This window comes from Lissotriton helveticus, chromosome 2_2, assembly GCF_964261635.1.
Source record: "Lissotriton helveticus chromosome 2_2, aLisHel1.1, whole genome shotgun sequence".
NCBI lineage: Eukaryota > Metazoa > Chordata > Amphibia > Caudata > Salamandridae > Lissotriton > Lissotriton helveticus.
Window position 1 is genome coordinate 326,846,126 of NC_136060.1, and position 21,495 is coordinate 326,867,620.

Here is a 21,495-nt window from a genome sequence, read left to right on the forward strand (position 1 = left end):
TGTAGCGTTTTCACTGTGTCTCCATGTACAAATGCTTTACACATTGCCTCTGAGATTAGCCTGACTGCTCGTGCCAATCTACCAAGGGGGTGAGCAGGGGTTATTTTAGCTATGTAACCCTCTTACCCTGACTAGAGTGAGGGTCCCTACTTGGACAGGGTGCACATCACTGCCAACTAGAGACCCCATTTCAAACACGGTTACTAAATAAGTGAATATTCTCAGAGAGCAAGTTAGAATATTGCTGATTGCTGTAGCACACATAGAGAAACCAACAGTGTCACATATAGTGAACTATAGGGATGGGGCGAGCCATGAAAGCACAAAAGACATTTTATTTCACAGTGGCTATTGCTGTTGATTTAAGTCACAAGTGCTCGACAACGTTGTTGGTGGCATATGGGTTTGTATCTCAAATGAACTGCCTTGTTAGCAATTCCTATTGAATTCAAATGCAAGGAGGGATAGTGCATTGATGTCTAATAGTTTCTGTAAGTAAATTTGTTTAAACTGTAGAGTTTGCTTTGATTTTAATCCTGAAATTACACAATCCATAGTCCAAAAACGAATTTACTAAACCTGCTTGCATAGAAACCATTTTTAACTATGTTCTACTCGGCTACGCACAAGGAAGAAGAGTATGTTTAGGGAAGCTTCACAAAATGTCTAAAGAAAGACAAAGTTGAACAGGGGTAGTGGGGTACCAAAATAACCATCCATGAAGCACTTCTATTTTGCAGCTAGTGTGTGCCGTGAATGTGCTGTGCTTGTTTGTGTAAACAGTTGTGTGCAAGTGTTTGTGTTGTGTGCAAGTGTACACTTGTACGTGCTAGTACTGATCCCCATAATTGCAATGAACAGGCTAGCTATCAAAATAAAGAATACTACGGTCTGGCGTGATGTACTCCCAATTTCTGTTATCACTGAACTTTTCAGAAATATATTTTCTCACTGAGCACCGATAAAGGATAAGAATGAATAAGTAAAGTGCCGAATGAAAAATATTTCACTTTTTGCCATATACATATTACTCATGTTCACGTATCAGGCCAGCAATCCTGAAGCATTTTGTGATAGCAAACACCAACATTTTTCATAGCTGCCACCAGTATACTCCAGCCTGGTCTCAGCCGGTACTCTGTATCATCATAACTAATACCGCAGACATCAAATTCCTACATTCAGTTCATTCCGCATTAAGAAAAAAAAGCTTAATTTCTTTCTCACCCATGGTGATGTTCGCAAAACCGAGTGTGAACATCCGCTCCTTGTGCTCGTTCAGCTGATGCTTGGACTCGGTTAATATTCCATTTGCCCAGAGGAGTAGATTTGTAAACACTGCGTGGATCAAGCCGAACCTTGAAAACACATGAGAAGATAATTAAGTATGCAAGGGCACATGTTCTTCTCCAAAAGTACTTAAAAAGGAAAATAGCTGGCCCATTCCAGTACTGTAAAGGTCATCACACATATTGCTCTGTAAAGAAGAAAAAAGACACCTTCCCACAAAATTCTATTTTAACATGAAGCATTACCTTCAGGTAATGGAATTATAACCACCTTGCTATCTAAAGAGGTACTCTGTCTACCATCTAGGTCTGAAGAGATACTCCATATGCCACTCCACACATAGCCCAAAGGCCTCCCACCCCCATCTTTCTTACCCCCTGCCGCCATCTCTATTATTTTTCATGTGCCTCCAACTCCCCATCCTGAAAGACCTCCACTTAGCTCAAGTACCCTCCACACTCCACTGGCATCCTCTTTCTATGAAATGCATTCTGAGGCAAGTCTTGCACCACCAGCAGAAGACGCGTATTTACACCATCTATTTTTAGCCAGATTTGTGCGGTACATAGCACTTAAAGGTACTATCTAAAACAGTGTTCTTGCATTAAGTGGCCTACTGCAAGATAATGGCGAATTCCTTCAGAATGTGTTAAGGGCCTCCTGAAAAGAACTGTAAAGTGTTAATTAAAAGCACTCCTTAAAGCTACAAGACAGCTACTGAAAAGATTTGGCCATCCTACTAGGCCAGCAGCAGGCGTCCTCTGGTGGAGGACCACCCATCATATCTAGAGACACCCCATCCATGCAAGGGACAGCTCTTCTGTGAATGGGGAAGCTGTGGCTCCCTTCACAGCAATGACATTTTCTGAGGAAGTACCAGGATTAAAGTGCCAGCTCAGTAAACCTTTTGTTTAGAGAAAACAAACTCTCAAAGTGGGAGTTTCCTTACTCTGACCCCAAAAAAACATGGACTAATATGAAAGGAGCATTTAGCTGTGCATGAGAACCATTAACCATTTTCACTGCTCGTTTCCTCCATGCATCATATGGTGGACACAGGCAGAGAAAATGAACAATGGTCGCCCCACCTCGATAAGGCAGAATGATCATTACTGTTGACCTGCGGTCTTGAGGAAGAGGGATTGCTGGCTAAGGGCTTAACTTCAGCAGAACCTTTGTAGGCTCCACCAGAAGTAAACTAGCAGTTAATTTGACTCAAAATAGAGCAGGGGAACCATGTTTTTGGTGAGGTAATAGGACTGCTGACTTACGGCACAACTCCTCTCTGCTCAGCGTGACACGTGGATCTTGGGGACCTGATGTACGACGTATTTTACAGGTCATTTTGTGACTTGTAAAATACATTTTGCAAATGCATTTGACTATTTTGTGAGTCGGTAACCTATTATCAACTCACAAAATAGGGTTTGCGAGTCGCTATTAGGTAGGGGCATGCCAAGGACGTCCCTTCCTAATATGGAGTACGATTGTTCTGTGACCGAAATGCAGTCGCAAAACAATTGCAGTTTACCACTTACTTCTGGTAGGTGGTAAGACAGTCGCAAATGGGAAAGGGTCTCCTGGGAACCCCTTCCCCTCTGTGAATGGTAGCAAAAATGTTTTTTAAGAGTAGGCATTGCCTCAAGACCACAGCCTACTCTTAAAAAACGAAACATTACATTTTTCTTTCTGAAACGTATCTCGTTTTCCTTTAAGGAAATTGGCCAAATTGTTTTGAAAAAAATTGATTTATTTAAAAGCAAAGACAGACATAATGATCTGCTGTCCCCAGGAAACCACCACACTTGTGCTATTGCCCATTCCTAATGAGTGTCCAATTACGACCTGACTCATGAATATTGATGAGACAGGTCCCTTGTGACCCAGTTGAGAATCTCTAATGTGCGGGAAAGACGTTAGTACATCTCATTTTGCGAGTCTCTAAGTGTGAGTTGCAAAAAATCACAATTAGAGAAATGCAAAATGAAAATATTAGTACATCTGGTACTTGTTCAGAGTTGGGGACCTCTAACCAACAGCGGAAGTTGTCACTTATGTTACACCCTTGCAGGAATGCAAAACCAAAATAGGCTAAATTTAAAACATCATCTGCTGTAACACAAAAATTAATTTACAAATGCGATGAGGAAAAGTTCAGATATCAAGAATTCAAACACTACATGTGTAGCCCACCTGATGCATTTTGTGTCACTTCATGTGGTGCAAGCTTACTCTTACAGAGTCATGTTTTAGTTGGCTGTGTTGTCAGGGCCAATTAGTGACAGAATGGACTGTAATGAGAAGCAGAATATTAAAGGATTAGGATATTAAAATTGCTTGCTCATTGATTTCATGAACAGAGTTAAGCTTTCCCTAAAACAAAGGAAAATTGTTTCTTAGAAGAGGTCAATATTTTGGAGTTTCTCCAGGCCCATTACTACTACTCAGAATGGCAACACTCAGGCTCTAATTTTATTTTAGGTATGCACCGCTCTATGTAAAGCTAGATAATTGATGCAAGTCAGACCAGAATATAAAAGCATGCTGGATCTTCAGAATTACTTCCTTTTCGCATCCAGGGATTATTGTGAGGACTGTCAAATGACAATGGCCAAAATTTGGCTGTTTGGAAGGAGAACGATGTTGAACGGTGAACTGTATAATGAGGGCATCATTAGTACCCTTAAACATATGGTCCTTCACCCTTACATTTCTAACAGCGACAACACTTCCTGGCCTGTAAGGATGGAACCCACAGAAGACAGGAATGGATGGAAAAGTGGGATGTGCGAGTATATGACCCACATGATAAGCAACCAACCATCTGACATAATTCAGGTTCCACAGTAGAGCATTTGAGACCTTTACGTGCATCATCAACTTTGAAAAATTAAAATATAAACCAGCACTGGTGATGTGCAAAGCAGCTAAGCCTCTGGAGTGTGTGCAACATTTCCAAACCATGATAGCAGCTCTATGCCAGGATATAGCTTTCAGAAATAGTATCTGATATAAATATTGTGTCCTAAATATCGTTCACAAAAATATTGTTCCATTTGGTGAAGATGTTTTTTACTAAATTTAATGGGGCAATACTATTGTACATTATATTTAGAACATTATATTTGTGTCTTACAATATTCTGAAAATGATACTCTTATACCAAACCAATATTACATAGCAGGCATAGTCAGCCAATGGATACATATCATGAATAGACCAGTACCAGATGATCAGTATGCACAAAAGGAGGATTTCCAGGCTTTACAAGTTCCACAGCATGCCTGATCTCCAATAGAAAGCACTTGTCACAAGACTCAAGAAGGCTGAGATCATGAACAGAAAAGAACAAAAAGCACTTAGTCAGACAGTCACAACAGCATCACCAGTCGAGGACACAGCAGAGTTAATTAAGTTGATATTATAAGTCACACTTCAACAAAAGAATCTCTTAGCTAATGATCACAAACAGCCAGGGTCTGAAAGAACGAGATAAACTGCAACGGGCAACCAAAATACATCTTTGGATATACAAGAGCTCGTAATGTGCCAAGAAATTTGAGAAATTAAAAAAAACCAAATAGAAGGGAACATAGCAATGCAACAAGAGAATGGTCTACTGTTCACTGAAGAGAATTCCAAAAATAAGCACAGAGGAGTACATTTCATGAAAGATCATTGGCAGACCCTTGACATAAAGCCATTCAGAAACTCATGCAAAGAATTATGTAAAGCGTTTAGTGATTTGTGTATGGTTCCTGTGCTTGGACTGGCAAAGCAGACACTACAAATGTGTTTCTACATTTCAACACCAGTGTCATATGTCAGTCCAAGCTTTACCCCATTGTTTATCAAAGGATTGTACAGATTTCCCTAGTGATTCAATCAGCAGGCCCATCAATTTGAGAAGGATTGGGCTTTTATCTAAAATAAGATGGCACGGTTTTTAGTAAATTGTGTCATAGAAAGGCGACTAGAACTATTAAGCATAGGATGTGCACCCTTGCAGTTTGAACTCTCCACTATGCATCCCTCTCCTAAAGAGGAGATGAAGCAAAAGTGACAATGTATCAAAGCCTGGTGAGAGACCAGGTCCCACAGAAGTAGATGAATAAATACAAGCAAGTGTATTGTTTAATACACAATACTGTAGCAATGTATCTGTTCGTTTGGTTGTCATTAGGAGGGAGATAGGTATGCTGCAATGGTAGGAAAGGTATTGCCATCTGTGCTTAATGGAGGATTTGAACATATTATAGATATGCAGTGAAATTAGTAGGACTAGAGCTTAAATCCCGACTGGAAATGTGCACGGTTTCCCACTGGGCTGTAAGAAGTAGAGGGAAAGGTGGAAAGGTAACAAACATCAGGCAAAACGAATACACATTTATATTTGATTCAAATAAACCCTGCAGGTTCAACACGGTGAAATAGTGATTATACTATGTTGTTAGAAAAAGGCTGGTGCAGTTTGCAGCAAATACCTATTTGGAGCATCGTAAAGTTGTGTTTTTAGGCCTGACTGGACTTCATCAGCATGTACTGAGAAGATGAGAATTTGATTTGAAGTAAAGTGCTGGGAGAGTAATAGCTAGCAAGGCAGAATAGGTCAGATTGTGCCTGTTCCTTGGCAGTATATGAATCAAATTGATTGTACTTTCGAATCTTTCAAACGTAAACTAATGGTTCGAGTATGAAGGGAAGTGGGAATATTTCATTTTTATTACGTAAGCAGAACATGAACTATAAACTATGTTAGTTCTTGTATACAAAATACTTATTTTCTGGATTAGACTTTATCGCAATGTCTGCAACTCACAAAAAATGATTGATAAGTAATTCATGTGCTGCGTTAGGTTTCGCAGTTGTTTTCTCCATCATCCCCTGTCCAAAAATCATGACATGGACAAGGGAAAATAAATCTGTTTAATCAATTCTGCATTACAAGGGGAGCACTCACCTTCGGGGGTGGTGGATGGGTGGATATTGCAGTAGATAAGAGAAAATTGATTTGTCCCATCAGCACCACAGCACATTTTCTGTGATATGGTCCAAGATATCCTGCGGTATATTTAAAAGCCCCTTTGCGCCACCGGTGCGTCACTTTTTGTGACGCACCGGTTACTGCCCCATAATTACAAGGACATGTAAAGCCACCCTGCAGGCTTTTCATGTAATGGTAAATTTTACACGCAACACTTTGTGTGAAAGGGGCGTGCAATAGGTGAGCTGTGGGTGTTGCCAGCCAACACCCATGGCTTCTGCTGCATTTCTGGATTTATGAAACATCGTAAACCTAGAAATGCATCAGAATGGGGGTAGGGAGGTGCAACGAGGAGCAATATATTAATTTCTCCTCGTTTCTTTCTTCCTTCTATGCATGCTGCATTCTGCAGCAAACATAGAACGAGGAAATCACATCTTTTTTTATGCAGGAAGGTGTTTCTTCCTGCACATAAACAATCATTAAAAAAAATTACATTTTGCATCTTACATGTGTGCTAATGCAACACACAAAGAAGTTTGAAAATGCCATTTCAGAATGTTTATGTGCAGGAAGGGACACATTCCTGTACATAAAAACATCCCCGTGACGCAGGCACACTTACACCACGGTGCAAGGGTGCCTGAATTGGTGCATGGCAGCTAATTGTGTGCCAGTGCAGGGGGGAGCAAAGGGATCTGTCATATTGTTGTAGATATGACACCACACTATGTTTCGGAATTAACGCATCGCAGCCAAATGGCTTGCGGCACTGCGCTGTGTTAATTCTTTGTAAATAAGACCCCCTGTTTGATAGACTGGGTAAAGTTTACATGTCTTCTAGAGTACCATGATTGGAGAAAACCCTTACCATGATAGAGGATACAGGTGCGACACAAATGTTTATTTACCTCATGAACTGAAATAGTTGTATGTATGCAGTGGATTAGAAAGGTCTAACTGATGATTCTCTAAATACACTTAAGTGAGCATGTGTTCGGTTTATTATCTGACGGTTGAATAGTTGTTGAGTATATACCATCAAAACAAAGGACTATTTATGACTGTGATGGGCTTATTTACAAGCACCTTGCGTATGTCACTTTTTACCATATTAAATGTGACGCACCTGTGGGGCAATGGGTCTGTACTTAAGTGTGTGCACAACAATGAGCTATGTGTGGATGTTTCTGAAATAGTTTTGAAGTATTATAGCAAAATACTTTTCGTTTTTTTTCTCCTTCTTTTTGGCTAACACTATTGAATGCACAATTACATCTGCTTTTTGGTAAAACAGGTTTCTTTTGATCCCAACACTATGTAGCGCTACATTATAAAGTAGATTTGTGGAGGCGGTAATGTATGACAAGAGTATTTGTGTGTATATGTTGTGTTGCATTTTTTTGTGGTAGTGATGTGTTGTCTTGTTTGTGCTTTTGTGTTGCATCATTTCTTTGATTTAGGGTTGCCCAGCATCCTGATTTGCTTTGGCAATTAGTAGTGACCCTATTACAGGAAGTGCCCTGTGAGCGCAACACCCATCTGCGCCCACGTCTTGCATCCCTTGGTAGTTTTCCGTTATAGATGGGAGCACAGATTCTTGTAAGACCAGTGCAATAGTATGGAGAGCACTGGGGCAGATCTTGTATGTGTGCCATCCATTTTTACAGTGGGACATTTCCTTTTATCGGGTCGTGGCTCCATGCAAATGAGAGAAAACTTTGCCTTTGCTCCTTTGCCACATTACTAAAATGGGCACAGGTGCAAGAAAACGGTCAGTCAGTACAATAAAAGTACCACATAAAAGTAGTGCACAGTCAGTTAATATACCTATGATGGCACCGCTTGAGAGGGAGACTACCCAGGCACCCCCCCCAGGCTGGTTCACTAAAGTATTGCACCCAATTGCAGCGGAATGCATATCCCCCCACACCTCACCCAAATAAAGACAGGTCCACTTCCAGTGAAATTCAGGGCTACAGTTTCAAACTTAAGCCATGTCTCTCACTAATGCACACTTCTCAGAGATCACAATACCTTGAGGAGAATGCATATTTTTGTGTAAAGAGAGGCACTGAATCTGACAGAGCTGGGCGCAGCTAGTTCAGGGTGCACCATGGCAAAAACAGGGACACCACACCCGATATATAATTTGGGACCCTTCAGGATTCAATGATATTTGTTTATACAAATGCAGGATCGGAGCAACATTTCATATATTAAGCCTCACCTGATCTGATCACTCTATTACACACCTACAGGGAGTTATCAAAATGAGCAGCTTTCTGTCCCACAATAATTGGTCCTCTTTTTTGCTGTAAGACAGAGTCATCAGAACATATATATGGGCTGCTTCTCAACCACTCCTCAATAGATCCCCCAGAGCAGTGGTTCCCAAACTTTTGACTCCTGAGGATCCCCATTGAGTCACCACTGGAAGCCGGGGACCCCCAAGCAATTTGTCTGATTTGAATTTCAAACATTAAAACAATAATTAGAAAACAATAAACACACGTGTGCACACAAAACAAATACTCAAATTACTAAGGATTTTAGTATTTTGTATTGAAAGATTTTGCAAAAAACAGGAAGGTTAGTGCTGCATCTCCGTGACTAACTTTTAAATGGCTGGTTTTATTTTGCAGTACGAGGCTTCTGCCAGGGCCAGACTGGAAACCCAAAGCAGCCAAGACAAATATTTTCAGACCAGTCCCCATACAGTGCACACCAAGTGCAGTGAATGAGCCTGACCACTACAAAACGGGCTTTGGGAGGCTCCCCCCCCAGAAAATGTAGGAAACAATGGTGCATTCTACAAAAAATGTATCCTTATATATTGAATTGTAGCAGCTTTTAAAGAATAGTTAATGATGACCTTACTATGCACCAGGATACGACAATCTTTGTTGGGGTTCTTCAATGATTCCCTTATTTTCACTCTCCAACAGTGACTCTCATCTCTCCATAGCCCCTCTGTCACATGTATTTCATTTGTTTTATAGCATCTCTCATACCATTGAAGAATGTCAGAGCACTTTACATCACACACATATAGGTGCAGATTTACAAGCCCCTTGTGCCACGGGTGCATCACAAAAAGTGATGCACCGGTGGTGCATTTTAGTGCCCCATATTTCCAAGGCGGGGAAAGCCACCCTGGTCTTGTAAACATGGCCTAATTTGCGTGAAAGGGGCGTTCCATGGGTGTTGCTGTGGATGTTCCCACGCAACACCCATGAAATCAGACACATTTCCAGATTTACTAGAAATCGTAAATCTGAAAATGTGTCTGAATGCTGTGCCTCCCCAGGGGACGTAGGGAGGCGCAACGAGGAGAAATGTATTCATTTATCCTCGTTTTTTCCTCTTTCTATGCTTGTTGCATTCTGCAGCACGCATAGAAAGGATATCACCTCTGGTGATTGTTAATGTACAGGGAGGTGCCCCTTCCTGCACATAAACAATCAGTAAAACAATGACGTTATGCAAGTTCTATGTGTGCTAATGCAGCACACTTAGAAGTTGAAAAACGCCATTTCTGATTGTTTATGTGCAGGAAGGGAACCCTTCCTGCATATAAACAATGTCCACACAACGCAGGCATCCTTGCACCATGGTGCAAATGTGCCTGTGCAGGCACATGGCAGCAGTTTGTGCGCCAGCGCTGGGGGGAAGCACAGAGATGGGACATATTACTGTAAACTTGTCGCATCCCATTGCTTTGAAAGTAACTCAATGCGGAGCAGCCAAATGGCTTGCGGCACACACTGCGTCACTTTCATTGTAAATGTGCCCCTTAGAGACAATGATTCATACGTGTAAATCAGTGTATTGAAATTGTTGCATAAGGCAAATGCGACAACAAGGTGTAGGATTCACATGTCATTCATACTGGTAGGTATTTTTAAAGAGTGCTTGGTCTGGAGAAGCACACACCCAGGATTCAGAACATAACACAGTGGTTAGCATTGACTTTAACAATAAAAATGTATTTCCACCCAAATACACCATTTTAGCAGTATCAGGATAATGAAAGACTTGGAAAAAATATATGTTTCTAACTTGTACCTTGCAGTTTGCAAGCAGCTCTTTGATGACAGTTTATAGGTCACTGCTAGATTCACTTATGAACTGCACAGTAACAAAATAATCTCTGTGACAAAAGCAGTAACCCACTAACCTATGCACATAAAAAAGGTTTTTTAAAATGCATGGTACACGTTTTTTGCAGTAGGCATATTAACCCTCTGTGCTACATTAGATAAGTCAAAGCTGCCAATTGACACAACTCTCATCTCTCTCCAGCAGGTACATTAATCACTGACATTATCTTGACAATTTTATTGTTGCTGGAAAACTTCTAATTCTACAAGGAACTTTGTTGTGCTTTTATAATTACTGCCTGAGGACCTCCTGGGAATGTGTCACGGACCCCTGGGGGTCCGCGGACCACAGTTTGGGAAACACTGCTCCAGAGCATATACTAAGGCTAGTCATCTAATGCCCAAACCATGGGTTGCCCTTCTTCCCAGAGTATATACTGTGGCTGGTTATATAAATCACATTCACATGGGTTGCTCTTCTGCCACTCCTCCGTGAACTCCTCAGCTTACAATGTAGTAAATGGAAGTGTTCACCATACAGGCACTTCATACTCAAAGTTGCTTAAACTCATAAACACGACTTTATTGTGGTAGAATCTGTATTCTTTCATCACCACTTCTATCCTTGCACACATCCTAAACACTTGCATATGCACAACTTCATGCCTTAGGTGACACAGCTTATGCTGTTTCTGTCCCACATGCATGACATAACTACTCTTCTCAAATAGGCCACAGTTATATTGTACACATACACACCACCTATCCATACACCTACTGTCATCCTAAAGTGTCCTGTCTATCACTCCTTTGCACTTCTAGCTCATGTTTAGATGTCGAAACAAATCATGAAAGTGCTCAACCTTGGTCTATTCCTAATGCATGGCATCACAACTCTATGCATATAGACCTCCACAGACGTGTACATTCCCATCTATAGCACTGCCGGAGATTAGCATGCTACCCATCGCTAGAAGCTATTTGGCACCAAGTTGGTGGAATGAAATGTTATAGAAATGCAACTACAGTACAATACCGTCTTCTTTTGTCTCTCTCACATGAAGCAATGTTCTCATCGTCTTTTTCTCTCTCTCGAGAACTAATATATATAAATATATATTTATATATATATATATATATATATATATATATATATATAAATATAATTAATGATACACTTCTCACGAAAGCTACAGTAAAAAACAAAGTTTCACGCTACGCGTGAGGAAGCACTAATGGCCTTATTTAGATCTCGGAGGATGCTCACTCAATCACAACGGTGACAGATAACCCGTCCACGAAATATAAATTCCATAGGATACAATGGGATTTAAACATTGCTGACAGGATATCCGTCACCGTTGTGATGGAGTAACCCATCTGCTGAGATCTAAATCAGGCCCATAGTCACCTTTACTCACTCTACTCAGCTGTAAGCCTGGGGGTAGAAGTTGGAAGTAAGTCTACATTAGAACTAAGAACCAGTGCTGGTTCTTGAATGTAGGTGCTGAGATTGTAAAACCTGAACTGTGAGGTTAGCTGGGAGTTCCAGGGTAAGTAAGAGGTAACATAAAAGCATTCACTCTTAAATGCTATCTATAGTTGGGCTTCCTACGTAAATAGCGAGGAATCAAAGGAGGACCTTGGGACATCACCTGGAATTCAAGAGAATGCAGGGCAATGGTGCCCTGCAAGGGCATTAGGCATTTTGTGTCAGCTGAATGTATGGCTTAATGTCTACCCATTCATTATATGTCATGTGGGTACACTGTTAACAAAGTATTACTACATTACATTACTGTATAGCTAGATGTGCGCTGGCCACCTGCAAGTAAGCACAAACACACTACATCAGTGTATAGCTGTAGGTGGATGACATGTCAGATGTCAGCTGCAGGGACGTGCCCCACCCATCACTCAGCATGACATCTATACATGAGCATGTGACTGGAAGTATGTGGTGTGCCCTTCAATCAGCATGACTACATTACATTAATGCAATACTAGAAGTGAAGTGCCTACTCTTAACTCAGCATAACTACATTGCATTAGTATATCACAAGATAATCATGGCATACCCTTCACCCTGCATGAACTCATTAAATGAATATACAGCTAGAAGCAAATGGCAATGCCTTCACCCAGCATGCCCCCTCTACATGTGATCCCAAAGGGGATGACGGACGGAGCGTTTGATTAAATCAAACATTCACCACCAGTCAACTGATCTGGGTTTAATCCATCATCATTCTTTAGCTCACTCCACCACCCCAGTTTAGACATGGCCATATGCAAATCAGTCTAACCCTGTGCCTCATGGGAACAGTCCAGCCCAAACTGCCAAGCCATGTCTTCCCTGGACCGGAAACAAGCATCTTGGGACCAGATGTTCTGCATTCTGTCCATCAACTGGTGTTTTTGCATTTGTCACCCCGAGTGGGACGGGTATGCTCAGACGTGAGTCCCGTGCTCTCAATGCCACTGGAATCAAACTATCCTGGCTGATGAGGGCTGAAAGCCCAAAACCGGTCCTAGGATGCTTGTTTCCAGTCCAGGGAGGAACTGGCTTGGCAGTTCGGGCTGGACTGTTCCCATGGGGCATAGGGTCAAGACTGATTTGCATACGGCTGGGTTCAAACTGGAATGGCACGGTGAGCAAAAAAAAGATTAATTTAGGCCCAGATCTCTGTACTGGAGTGAATGTATGACATTGTTCTGCATTCTGTCCATCAACTGTTGTTTTTGCATTTGTCACCCCGAGTGGGACGGGTATGCTCAGACGTGAGTCCCGTGCTCTCCATGCCACTGGAATCAAGCTATCCTGGCTGATGAGGGCTGAAAGCCCGAAACCAGTCCTAGGATGCTTGTTTCCAGTCCAGGGAGGACCTGGCTTGGCAGTTCGGGCTGGAATGTTCCCATGGGGCACAGGGTCAAGACTGATTTGCATATGGCTGGGTTCAAACCGGAATGGCATGGTGAGCAAAAAAACAATGAATTTAGGCCCAGATCTCTGTACTGGGGTGACTGTATGACATGTTCTGCATTCTGTCCATCAACTGTTGTTTTTGCATTTGTCACCCGAGTGGGACCTGTATGCTCAGACATGAGTTCCGTGCTCTTCATGCCACCGGAATCAAGCTATCCTGGCTGATGAGGGCTGAAAGCCCGAAACCGGTCCTAGGATGCTTGTTTCCAGTCTAGGGAGGACCTGGCTTGGCAGTTCGGGCTGGACTGTTCCCATGGGGCACAGGGTCAAGACTGATTTGTATATGGCTGGGTTCAAACTGGAATGGCATGGTGAGAAAAAAAATGACGGATTTAGGCCCAGATCTCTGTACTGGAGTGAATGTATGACATTGTTCTGCATTCTGTCCATCAACTGTTGTTTTTGCATTTGTCACCCGAGTGGGACGGCTATGCTGAGACGTGCGTCCCGTGCTCTCCATGCCACTGGAATCAAGCTATCCTGGTTGATGAGGGCTGAAAGCCTGAAACCGGTCGTAGGATGCTTGGTACAAGTCCAGAGAGGATCTGGCTTGGCAGTTCGGGCTAGACTGTTCCCATGGGGCACAGTGTCAAGACTGATTTGCATATTGCTGGGTTCAAACTGGAATGGCATGGTGAGCAAAAAAACGATAAATTTAGGCCCAGCTCTCTGTACTGGGGTGAATGTATGACATTGTTCTGCATTCTGTCCATCAACTGTTATTTTTGCATTTGCCCTTTACAGGTGTGCATGACTGGAGAAGCGTAGTTCAGTGTGACATAATTAGATGAGTGTATATCTAGGGATTCAGTAGTCCCTCCCATTTCTCAACATGACAGCAAAATGAGTGTGTATATGAAAATGCTCAGCAATACACCATCACACGAGTGCTTGACCAGCATGCACACAGCATAATATGATCATGAGTGCGTATCTGGAGATGCAGTCCCTCCCATCACTCCGCATGATGCTATTACATGAGTGTGTACAGATGCACAGCAGGACACCATCACATGATAGCATAGCTGGAGGTTCATGGCCCAATCTTTACTGAGCATATCTCCATGTGCATGAGCAGTGGTTTCAAATTCACCTGTCCCCTGTACAAATATCCAACGAACACGACGGGGGGATGATTAATCGCATTGAGTGCAAGACGGCATGCTTCCTACGCGGAGAACCCTAAAACAAAATAACTGGTATTGTTCTCCGCCCCACCCCTCTTCAAAACATTACATTTAAGTCAGACTGATGTTTTTGTCCAACCATTGTTCCCGTGTAGCTGCAAATCAATGAGTGGGGTCTTTGAGTCAATGGCCGGTGGTGCCTGCTAGGTTAAGTTAACCGTTGATGGCTTTGTTGACAACCGTTGTGCGTAAAGAAACTCAATCCACATATCCTGTTTGTCTGCATGCTTTCTGTCTGTCAACATCATAATGCTCTCTGTGATGCATTTGGGATTACGCTAAATCCCGCAATGGATTTGTTCTTCAGTTTTGCTTGCCTGATATTTTGAACAGTGCTTTACTAATTCCTAGGATTAGCTTGAAGGCTAGCATTCCAGCAAGGTATTCTACAACGAACACTAATATACTGATAAACACTTCCCATCAAACAACAGTGTGTTTTGACAGGGAAATCAGGGGTCAGCCATTGCAACATGGGTACTCGAATAATAAGAGTTTCACTGGTGCCTTGCCACACTCCTGTCATCAGTGCCTGGTTCGGTCCCAGGGTTGGTCGCCATGTTGGATATAGGCTCTGCAGTGCGCAGTTTACCGCCATAAACATTGGGAGGCACAGATTAATTTAAACCTAGAGTAAAGGGGCGTCGCAGCTTCACGGCACAGCTCTTCTTTTCTTGCCACAAGAGTGACGGGAAAATTGTAGAATGAAAATCTTGGGAGGTTGAATGCTTTTGTTTTCCATGTTTCCTGTAAGCATTTTATCTTGTGTCCTGTTAAAAACGATATGGAGTCGGCATGACTGCTTTACTGATCCTAACCTGCTATGTTCCATGAGAAAACTGAGGTTTGTCTGATTTCCTGCAACCGATTTTGCTGTGTGCTGGGTCAGACACTCTTTTCTTGATTGAGTGGCATACGGTCTCTAATTCTGTTTACCTTTTCTCCTGTTATGATGCAGGAACCCATGACCTCTCTGATTCTTGTTCAGGTGGTTATTTCATACAGCAGTGACAATCTCCAGACGTTTCTAACTCAATTAGAATTGGAGTCGAGTGATTATTTTGTACGGGCCTTTTGCCTCCTTTGATATAGTGACTTGCTTTCCCTGTTGTTCTTTGACACTTTCGCTTCTAAAATGGCTTACTGAAAGTAGGCTCGCGCCCCTTTTTTGGATGGTATTTGTCTCTCCAGTAGACTTTAGTTGGATGAAAGATTCTTATATTCTTTTATGACGGATAGTTAATTTGTGGTTTTGTTTTGCTGAGTGCAAACGAGACTCTTTCTATTGAATATTTATTGAATATTTATTGAAATCATTAAGCGGGGCAAAACTTTGATTGAGCTCCAGAATATAGCTTCTATTTAATATGTCATGTGATCGTCTTGTTGCTTATTGTGGTGTAAAGTAAACTGACAAACATTTTTGAAACTTAATGGCATTCATATTTCCCTGTAACTTCGTAGTTTGTTTTATTTGTGACCGCGGAACGTAATGTATCATGTAGTATTTAAAGATGGTTGGCTACTCTGTGAAATGGTCATATTGTGATGGCATTTACCGCTGGGGTCATTTTGACCAAGGGACTAGTCTTGAATTCTTTTTCATTTCTAGTAAGGCGTACAAAGACCGCATTATAATAAAAATAGATTTGGATGGTGTAGTGAGATAAGTCAGAGCAGGGGTGGAGGTCTGCAAATGTTCTTTTAGACCTTTACTTGCATTTAAGTCAAAATTGCTGGTTCGGTCTTTTGCTTCCCAGATTCCGTAGTTGTAGTTTGATTGGTTTTTGGCAGAAGTAAGAGTGGAAGTTGAGCACAGAATGGATGAAATGTTGACCCATGAGGGGCTGGTACTGAGGTCCTGTTTCATAGTTAACGTTGTTATGACTATTGAGGACTTTGAGCACACGCTCACGGTTTCTTACTTCTGTTAGTACTGGACTAGGGTTTGTTGTTAGTTGGTTTTATGGATCTATTATTGATTTCAGTTTTAACAAGGTCTACAAGAAATTCTGAAGTTGATCAGTTGTAAGAAATTGGATTACTGGTTGAGAGAAAGAAACCCCTCCAGAGCAGCAATCACAATTCTTGTCAGGGTGCAGTCACAAGTAAACACTAAATTAATATTGCTTAACCTCTGGTAGCTTGTTACAAAAACAGGCATGTGTAACTTAGAGGTAATATGTAAGTATTTATGTAACTTCAAACAGTTATAAAGGCAAACACAATACAAGGAAAATCCAATTTAGAAAAATAGGGTAAAATGTAATAAATAATTTAGGACCAGAATAAAAAAAAAACAATCAGTAGTACTGGACATAAGAATTAAAAAAATTTAAGTGAAAATTGTTTCAAGAAGCATCTAGTTGTGCTGGACCGAGACAAAGTCACAAGTTCAGGCTGACCATGAAGGAGAGCAGGCTGGTTACAGGGACCCAGTTAGGCCAGCTGAACAAGAGTACCTTAAATCCTAGTATACATACATTTAAAATCGTTTTTACTTATCTTAGCTGCCACCAAAGGTTCCATTACAGCTACCTGTGCTTCATTTTTCATTACACTAATAGTGAATAATAAACTACTATTCACTATTTGTATAACAAAAAATGGACAGAAAATAAGGAGTGATGAATCTCCACTATGTTCTTAGCACTGAGTTTACAACTTCTGAGGCCAGGGGTCGCAAATGCAGTGCTAGGGGCTGCAAGGGGCAAGCCAGGGGTCACAGCTGCGACTCCTGGCAACCCCTAAATTATGCCCTTGAGCACTCCATACACTGCCAAAGGGGTGGGGTCCAGCAGCAGATGAAAACAGAAACAAACTACTGAAAGCATCCCTGGTAGCTCATCTCAAAGCAGCCCATTCCTCCCAAAGCCTGCCAGTGAAGTATGTTTCTGCCTGGAGGAGTTTCTTTTTTTTCATATTTCTTAATTGAAAATCTTTTTATCCAAAAACTGCAAAAACATTGAATAATAAACATATATCAATCCAAAAACAGAAAAACATATTATCATAAATAAGATATGCAATCGGAATAAGGAAAACAGAAAAGAATGAAATAAAAGATGGAAAAACGAAGAGGATATATGGCACCAAGAAATAGAAGATATAATTCAATACCGTAATCACAAAACTTTGAGACAGTGTGCGGATAAGGGCATACAGCCGATCTAGTGTTATTAGACCTAAGTGCTGCCTTATACACCGTATTGCACAACCTACTCCTTCAGAGGCTAAGGCTGTGCAGTCTCAGTGGAACAGCACGGCTCTCGATTACATAATTTCTCCAATCCAGTAGATTTCAAGTTTTGTCAAATAGCATCTCTTTAATGCAAGGGGTTCCACAGGGCTCAATATTGAGCCCAACTTTAATACACATATCTATTTGCCCATTAGCGGAAATTGCGGAAAAGCACGTCAAAATTGTGTCATATGTGGACGATAACTGCCTTAGAATGAATGGCAACAAAACGGAAGTGCTGATAGTTGGCAAAGGAGCTTCTACTTGGTCATCAGCACATAATTAGTGTAACTGGAAAACTCTTTGGGGCTTTGAAAGTCCTGAGGAAGATCCTGGACCTACTGCCAATAGCAGCCAGGAAACCCATTGTACATGCTCTAGTAACTTCTCAAATAGATTACTGTAACATCCTTTACCTTGGGGCTACCAAGAGTAGTCTGAAAAAACTCCAACGGATACAAAAGGCAGCAGCCTATCTAGTTCTAAATCTTCCCAGAAGGAAATTCATCTCAATTGCCTTGACTACTCCACACTGGCTTCCAGTGGAGAAGAGAGTCATTTACAGAGCTGCCTAGAGCTGCCCAGAGCTGCGAAGGTCTGCAAAGGTTGCTCAGATCTGCCCAGAGCTGAGGCGGTCTGCCCGCGACCCGCAGGAGCTGCTTGGGGCTGCTCAGAACTGCCTAGAGCTGCCAAGAGCTGCGGAGGTATGCGGAGGTCACTCAGAGCTGCCCAGAGCTGAAAATAGATAACAACAAAAAAACGCCCAATTGTGGCTGCGTCTCAATTATTGAGAAATTGGTAACCCTCCCAGAAATCCTAAAGGACATCTTAGGGGTAGTAAAACAATCTTGTAACAACAAGCAGAATAAAGAAACGCAAAAAATGTTTGAACTAGAGGAAAAAACAAAATGCATCAATTTAATAACAGAGGCAAGCAGAAATGCCAAGGGCGAATCAGAGCAAGTGGAGTTTTTGGATTAACCGGATACAACAGACCCCTAAACAGATGCCTTACAGAGCTCCCTCAAGTCCCCGGTGGTTGCCAAACCAACAAAACGGCAAAGAAAGCGTGCAAGGAAGGCCCGGCTCAAATATAACAAACAGCCAAGCCCAACTTTGGAGAAAATCTTTCCGATATTTACAATTAAAACACTGCAAGGGGAAAAGAATAATCCATCGAATGTGCCCTCGCGTGGGGCTGCACAAATTGCTGAAGACCAAACCAAAGTCACTGCAAACTCCAAGCCAAGACAACAAAGTATGATCTCTATTTCCCCGCCCTCACATCAAAAGATGGACCAAGTCCTCCACATAAGCGTAGGATCTCCACCAGAGAAAAAAGTAGGCCAGATACACAAACAGGACGCGCAGCAATCTGAAAGAAACAAAGTAACTGACAAAGGAGAAGGTCAAGAAAAAAAAACTCAAGTGTTAGATAAAAGTGAATTTCGGTGTAACAGAGGTCCAAAAACAGAAATAGGAGATAATCCTCACGAGGAGAGAAAAAAAGGGTTAGAACTGGAAAAGCGGGAAGTCTCACCAGTCAAGAAGCGGCAGGTATTAACAACCACCGAAGTTCAAAATATTAACAAACCAATTGAGGTTACAATAACTGGAAAGAATCGAAGTTGTAAGCTCCATTATTCGGAACTAGAACCGGAGTCAACAGCGACAAGAGCAATGAAGAATTTAGGAACAATGGTAAGGAAATTGGAGGAGGTAAAAGCAGACCCAACGAAGCGAGACCCACGATTCAAAAATGAAATCCCAGTAACAAGAATTTCTGAATCAGAAAAATATGAAATCCCACAATCCTGCAACAGTGACCTAAACTATTCTGAGGGGTTCGAATCGAAATTGACATTCGTACCCGAATATGCGACCAAAGGAAGGCAAGACATCTTGAATCGTGGGAACTTGTTAAGGCTATTTAAAGAAATTCCAGAACTAAAAGGAATTCCCTCACAAGACCTAATTGCCGTAAAATTCAAACAAACTCCAAGGTCAGGCACTGAAGAAACTCTGACAACTTGGTCCTCAAAGGACTTGCGGACAAAATATACTCAATGAGTGCAAGGTTTGGAGCCTGGGGAATTATGCTGAGGGTTCACAAATGTCCAAGGTACCCACATCCCCTCCTAAAAAATCCAAGAGAGGGAGCTACACCGGGGAAAAGCCATAAAACTTGTGTACGTGGTGCGCGATCCAACACTCCCGCTATGCCTCTTAACGAGAACAGGGCTAACGTAACGGAAAGTCCTGCAAACACGGAGGGCAGACTACTGGACAACAGGGACTGGTCTTGGGTGCCCAAATTGCTAAACAATAAGTATACCTAATGAAGAACCGAAAACATCAACAGGAGAAAGGATGCTGGCCCTTAATAGGGAGGAGGCTCGACGAGCCAGCATTACGATCTGCTCATGGAATGTCCATGGATTTAAAGACATGGGGCAGGATCACGAAACCCTATCCTTCTTTCTTCAACAAGACATAATCCTGCTCCAGGAAACCTGGAAATTGACTCCAACCTCAATTCCAGGATTTATATAATACCATACCCTGGCAGAAAGATTTTCAATCTTCGGGCACTCTAGAGGGGGGCTATCAATCTACATTGCACAAAAACAGGACTGGTCAACTGAAGAATTGGATACGGGGATTAACTGGGTCTAAGTGATCAAACTAGCGGCAAACACTTGCCTGATGAATCAAAGTGGCAACTTTTATTAGTCAACATTTACATTCATCCCGAAAGAAAGAAGCAGAAAGGAAAATACACTACTCTAATGAATCTAATCAAATTAATGCAGAGAAGTCACCAGCATTGCCAAATGGTCATATCAGGTGACTTCAACTGTAACCTTATAGCCAAAATTCAGTACGAAAGTAAAAGGCAAGATAACCAGGGGGGTAGAATATTAGTGAACAAACTTGAAACCCTTGGTCTGACAATGGCAACACACCCGGAGATATACCAGCGGCAGCCACATACTTGAGCAGAAAAGTTTGTTCAATCATAGACTTTACTACCATCAGCAATAAATGCTCCCACAAATCGACACTTTTAAAATTACCCCACGAGTTGAAAGCGATCACTTACCCCACATCTTGAGAATGAATATTAAGGTAAAGCCTGCACAAAAAATTAATTCCATCATGCAATCCCCAGAAAAGTTCAATTTACAAAAAGTAAAATGGAGGGGAGTGGCCTCGAAAACCATACAGGAGATAGCTAGGGAATTCTTGGGCAAATTGGGCCCGCAATTAGAAGATGAGTGTGTAAAAACTTGGGAACAGCTGGCCCAGTTACTAGTTCGAAGATTCCCAGCCACCCCGGGTAGTACATCAAGGACAGTGACCAAAAGAAAACCATGGTTCAATAATGAGTTTAGAGAACAAAAAAGAGGGATTGCAAGAGAGGTGCGACTACAATCACGGGCGGCAATAATGGGCAGAAAAATTGAGAAATATAAGTTGAAGGAACTAAGGAGCAACTACAGGAGGAACCTGAGGAGTGCGAAAATAGCGTACAAGGATGCCATCTGGACAAAATTATTGAGCGCAAGTAAAAAGCCCAACAGAAGTGATTTTTGGGACATAATAAATAAATTGTCAATAGGCCCAAGACTGCAACAAGAAGTGGGAATTGGAGAAGAAAATTGGATTCAAGATGTGCGAAACCTGTACAGTAATATAGTAGT

The 21,495-nt window shown here is 41.8% G+C and overlaps 1 protein-coding gene across 1 annotated transcript in view; it reads right to left on the reverse strand.

The window, feature by feature from the left end:
* OTOP1 (otopetrin 1) overlaps window positions 1–21,495 on the reverse strand; it is a 163,611-nt gene that overhangs the window by 45,183 nt on the left and 96,933 nt on the right. The window contains exon 4 of the mRNA XM_078678990.1: window positions 1,228–1,358. Within this exon, the coding sequence (XP_078535116.1) occupies window positions 1,228–1,358 (131 nt within the window). The remainder of the gene's footprint in view (window positions 1–1,227; window positions 1,359–21,495) is intronic.